This window comes from Nicotiana attenuata, unplaced genomic scaffold (assembly GCF_001879085.1).
Source record: "Nicotiana attenuata strain UT unplaced genomic scaffold, NIATTr2, whole genome shotgun sequence".
Lineage (NCBI taxonomy): Eukaryota > Viridiplantae > Streptophyta > Magnoliopsida > Solanales > Solanaceae > Nicotiana > Nicotiana attenuata.
Window position 1 is genome coordinate 1 of NW_017676225.1, and position 5,816 is coordinate 5,816.

The window sequence follows — 5,816 nt, forward strand, 5'->3', positions numbered from 1 at the left end:
GCACTATGCCTAGTGGATTAGCTAAAAAGTAAAAAAAAAAAAAAACCCTAAACCCTAAGATGAATTCTGGGCTTCAACAACATCTCCACAACACGCGTCATATGTACTCAGGTACATGCATGAAGAATCGAAGAAGAAATGGAGTTAGAATAATTGAGTGGAGCAAGGATGAAGAAGATAAAGCTCAAAAGAAAGAGGGAGAGAAGCGATATTACCTAGGGGATCTTCAAGACACCATTGATAAGGTCCAAAATCACTCCCATCAGAGAAGGCACACAGATTCATGTAGTTTCAAGAAGATACAGAGCAGAAATGAAGTTAGAAGAGTAATTTTGAACAAAAATGACGAACAAAGAACACAAAATAAAGAGGAAGAGAGTCGATATTACCTGGGTGANGTGTCATTGAAGATTGTGGCTTAACTGATCTTGGTTTCTATGGCCCCAAATACACATGGTCTAATGGTAGAGGTCCTGGTTCCATAGTGTGGAAAAGGTTAGACAGAGGCTTGGCTAATGATGAATGGTTAACCTCCTTCCCTGCAACCACTATCACTCATTTGGCATCTGCAGGATCTGATCATTCTCCCCTCTTGCTGGAAATCAATGTCAGAAATGAAAATCCAAAGAGGTATTTCAAGTTCCTGAACTGTTGGACTGAAAATAAGACTTTTTTACCTCTGGTTCAATCAGTTTGGACCAGACCCTTCCAAGGGAATCCAATGTGGGTTTTTCATCAGAAAATTAAAGCCCTATGTTCAGAATTAAGTCAGTGGTCAAGACAACAATATGGGGACATCTTTCAAAGGGTTAAAGAATTTGAAAACAAGGTGAGGGAAGCTGAGGAAAGGTGGGCTCATTCCAACAATGAAAAAGACAGAGCTATCCTTCATGAATTGAATGCCCAATATATTAAGCATTTAAAGACTGAAGAAGCAGTCCTTAGGCAAAAAACTCAGCTCAATTGGTTCAAAGAGGGAGATGCTAACTCCAAATACTTCCACAGTTTGATCAGGGGGAGGAGGAGAAAGCTGTTCATCCATAAAATCAAGAATGAAAATAATGAATGGATTCAAGGTGATGAGGCCATTGGTGAAGCTGCCTGTGATCATTTTCAAGAACTTTTCACTGACCAAGGAGGTATGATCAGAGAAGATCTACTTTCCTGCATTCCAAATTTGATAACTGAAGAAGACAATACAGCCCTTAGCAAGGAACCCACAATTGATGAAATCAAGGCAGTAATATTCTCCATGAATCCTACCAGTGCTGCTGGTCCTGATGGATTAAATGGAAAATTCTATCAACACTGCTGGGAAATAATCAAGCTGGACATTTTCAATGTAGTGAATGCCTTCTTCTGTGGATATTCTATGCCCAAGCATATGACACAAGCATGCCTGGTTCTTCTCCCAAAGACAGAATTTCCCAGTTCCCTTTCTGATTTCAGACCAATTAGCCTAAGCAATTTCATCAATAAAATCATCTCCAAGCTCATTTGCCACAGACTTGCCCCTATCCTTCCCAGAATTATCTCACCAAATCAAACTGGTTTTGTGAAGGGTAGAAACATCTCTGAAAATATCATGTTAGCTCAGGAAATAGTGCAAGGCATCAAAAAACCCAATGTGGGAGGTAATGTGGTCATCAAATTGGATATGGCTAAAGCTTATGATAGAGTTTCATGGGCATTCACATGTATCATCATGAGAAGATTAGGCTTCAATGAAAGGATCATAGACATGGTGTGGAGAACCCTCTCTAATAACTGGTATTCAGTTATTGTTAATGGCACAAGATGTGGTTTTTTCCACTCCACAAGAGGCTTAAAACAAGGAGATCCTCTTGCACCTGCTCTATTCATCATAGGTGCTGAACTACTCTCCAAAATGCTCAACAACATGACTCATGATCAATTTTTCAATGGTTTCTACATGGAGAGAAGAGGACCCCAAATAACCCACCTCAGTTTTGCTGATGATATCATTATCTTCACTTCTGGAAGTAGATACTCCCTTCACAAAATCATGGGCATTCTCCAAGCCTATGAACAAACCTCTGGCCAACTGATCAACAAGAATAAAAGTCATTTCATGGTCTCCCCCTCTGCTTTCCAGTCTACCAGCAGGAGAGTCACCCAAATCACAGGCTTTTCCAGGAAAAATTCTCCAATTACCTACCTTGGCTGCCCCCTATACACAGGAAGGAAAAGAATCATTTTCTTTAACTCCATCATTTCTAAAGTGGTCAGTAAAATAAGAGGATGGCATGGTAAGATTCTCTCTCATGGGGGTAGGGCCACACTCATCAAGCATGTTCTCCAATCTCTACCCATCCATTTGCTCTCTGCAGTCTCCCCTCCAAAAACAGTGTTGAAACAAATTGAAAAGCTAGCAGCTAACTTCTTCTGGGGCATGGATCACAACAGATATAAGTATCATTGGGCTTCATGGCAAAAATTGGCCAAGCCTCAAGAGGAAGGGGGAATAGGCCTCAGAAATATAGAAGATGTGTGTAGGTCCTTAGAGTTCAAGCAATGGTGGTGGTTTAGAACCAAGGACTCTCTATGGAGCAAGTTTCTCAAAGCTAAGTACTGTCAGAGATCTCATCCTGTCTCCAAAAAATGGGACTCTGGCCAATCTCAAGCCTGGAAGAAAATGATGTCTAACAAGAAAGATGTTGAGCAACATATCCAATGGCACCTTATATCTGGTAATTCATCCTTCTGGTGGGATAATTGGTTGGGTACAGGCCATCTAGCACCTCTCAGAACATCAGGAGGTAGACCAGGCAATGTCCAGGTCTCTCAATTTTGGGATGCAGGGGTATGGAATACTCAAAAGCTATCCAACCTAGTCCCTGCACATGTGATTGAAACCATTCTCCAAACACCCATATTCTATGCTCCTCAAACACCTGACAGACCCATATGGAAACCTACTTCTACAGGTCAATTTACATCTGCCTCTGCATGGAAAGTGATAAGGAACAAGGGACCTCTCCTTTTTTTGAACAAGAAAATCTGGCACCAACAAATTCCATTCAAATGGTCCTTCTGCTTGTGGAGAGCCTTAAGGAATAAGCTCCCCACTGATGACAGAGTAGCAATGTTTGGTCCTCCTTCTGTGAATAGATGTGTTTGCTGTAGAAAGCACCAAGCTGAAACTATCAGTCACATATTCAACACTGGCCACTTTGCCAAAGCTATCTGGAAAAACTTCACTGCTACAGTTGGCTTCCCTTTCTCTGAAATGCCTTTGAACACCCTTCTCTTGAAATGGTGGTCTTTAAAAACCAAAAATGAAGTTCACAGTTTGCTCATAGATACTTTACCCATCATCATTTGCTGGAACTTATGGAAGAACAGATGTGCAGCTAAATATGGCACCAAGCAATCCTCAATGGCTAGGGTCATCTACTCTATCAATTCTGATATCAACCTAATGCTCCATGCAAAGTACCCCACTCTCCCCTGGCCTACTGACTGGTCTTTACTGTACCTCTTCTCTGAAACCCTCCAATTCCAAATCACAACTACACTAGTCACTTGGCAAAAACCTCCCCCAAACTATGTAAAAGTAAACTCTGATGGTAGTGCCCTGCTTAATCCTGGCAAGATTGGAGCAGGTGTTATAATCAGAGACCATCAAGGGGACTTCATTCATGCAATTGCAGCTCCTTTGGGGGAAGGTTCCAACAACTTAGCTGAAACTGAAGCTGCCCTGATAGGCATCAGATGGTGTATTGATAATGGTTTTACCAAAATCTACCTGGAAACTGACTCTGCTCTCCTCATTCATTGGTTAACCAATGGCACCCCTCCTCCCTGGTCCATAGTAAATTCTGTACAAAAACTGCAACAACTGGGCCACCAATGTGAGCATATCACATACCACCATACATATAGGGAGGCCAACACCCCTGCTGATTCCCTTTCTAAAATCAGCCACACCCTCCCAACCATCACCCATTTCTTCAATCTGTCTGATCTTCCCAATCACATTAAGGGTCAAGTCCTCTTGGATAAACAAAATATTCCTTCTTTTAAATATAAGCTGACCAGGAAGATCAGACATGACCATTATGCCACCACCTCCTCCTCAAATGGTTTTGGCTGATAACCTCCCCTTAAATCCAACCCAAAACCCAACAATCCAAACAGCTATCATGGCAGTCTTACTAACATTGTGTGTTCTTTTGCAGGTTCTCAGTAACTATGAGAGTTACAGACCCTTGGGCTTTATCCCAACATCCAACACTCATAGCATCCACATCCAAATCTTCATAAACTATAACCTTTACCAAATCTTGAAACTCAGCAACCATAGCCTCAAAAATATGAACAGAAATGTTCATTTCTGTACTGAATTCCCATCCTGCCTAATAGAGGCTCCTCACCACTTTCTCCTCAAACAACTGGTCTGGTTCACCTTACCAAAATCAAACCAGTTGAACAATTTTCACCACACCTACACAGCAAGAACCTCACATATGGAGCCTGGTTTAATTCCATCAGATGCAGAGATTTCAATCTCTCCATCATGCAATCTGAACCTCAATCCACCTGTCTCTTTTCAGGTTCTCTTCACCCAGAAACATGGATACATCAGGAGCCTCCATATACCTGAATGCAGTCTACACAAGAACCTGCAATCAGGTTATGGACCAGGGATCATCAATGCTCCCCTCTCCCCAGTCTCATCTCCAGTCAACACAAGAACCTGGAGATTGAGCCCCCTTTACTCTAACCTCTTTGCTAATTTTGCAGGTTCAAGGAGATGGATTGGTCACTTGGTATGCCTTCAGATAGTGGTATTAACATCACAGATGTTCATTCTACTGAAGGTACACCAAGTACACCAAAAATTCTCCCTCAGCAGCCAGGTTACCAAACACAAGTGGACAACCCTCTACTGTCAGCACCACTGCCAATTCCAACTGCCAAAGCACAGCTGCCAAGAACTATGCCAGGTGCAGATGCAGTTGCAGAATAAGAAGCAGATCTTACTACAGCAGTTCAGCACCAGTGGGACAAATGCAGCTTCAAGAATAGCTGGCTGCTCACTCTTTTCTGTCAGGAGCTGCACACACAAACATTCCAAAGCAGTCTTGTTCACAAGCCTCTTCCTTTCTGCTTTTCTTAATGACAATTACAAAGCAGCAAGGAAGATTGCTTCTTCATCAGTTGTTGACTTAAAACTTAAGAGAGGACTTTCGTGTTCCTTTCACATCTGTATTTTTTGTTATAAAAGGAGATATACCTCCCAGCCACCTTTGCTAGTAATGCTAGCCCTTGGTATGCAATGTATAGTAGACCTAGGATCCCCCCTAGTCCATCTATGTACATTAGTTCTAGGCTCATTTCCTTTGTATTCTGTACCTCCAATTGTCTATCACTTATGGATAGACAATTGGTACACCAATATAGGTCTCATTTGTCATAGATCTCAGGTGACATTTGGTTGTCGTGCGTGGCAAACCAAAAACACCATCTCTTTTCTAGCGGAGGTAAGGTCCATGCCCCCCTCCAGCTTTTGTTGTAACATCTTTTATATATATATGAAAATCAACCCTAGGCACTATGCCTAGTGGATTGCAAAAAAAAAAAAAAAAAAAAAAACCCTAAACCCTAAACGAATGAATTACTGGGCTTCAACAACAATCTCCACAACACGCGTCATATGTACTCAGGTACATGCATGAAGAATCGAAGAAGAAATGGAGTTAGAATAATTGAGTGGAGCAAGGATGAAGAAGATAAAGCTCAAAAGAAAGAGGGAGAGAAGCGATATACCTAGGGGATCTTCAAGACACCAT

General features: G+C 41.8%; 1 protein-coding gene across 1 annotated transcript; it reads left to right on the forward strand.

Annotated features, from left to right (window-relative positions):
- Positions 1–59: 59 nt before the first annotated feature.
- Positions 60–4,993, forward strand: LOC109220861. Its single transcript, XM_019385327.1, has 6 exons — positions 60–285; positions 411–3,875; positions 4,203–4,209; positions 4,387–4,500; positions 4,578–4,694; positions 4,768–4,993. Exons 1-6 carry the CDS (start codon positions 60–62, stop codon positions 4,991–4,993), a joined length of 4,155 nt encoding a protein of 1,384 aa, XP_019240872.1.
- The last annotated feature ends 823 nt before the right edge of the window (positions 4,994–5,816 follow it).

Coding starts and splice junctions, on each gene's coding strand:
- LOC109220861 (XM_019385327.1), top strand. CDS start 60: ATGAATTCTGGGCTTCAACAACATCTCCACAACACGCGTCATATGTAC. Junction 4,501..4,577: donor AACCTCACATATGGAGCCTG/GTTTAATTCCAT, acceptor GTCTCTTTTCAG/GTTCTCTTCACCCAGAAACA. Junction 4,695..4,767: donor TCAATGCTCCCCTCTCCCCA/GTCTCATCTCCA, acceptor CTAATTTTGCAG/GTTCAAGGAGATGGATTGGT.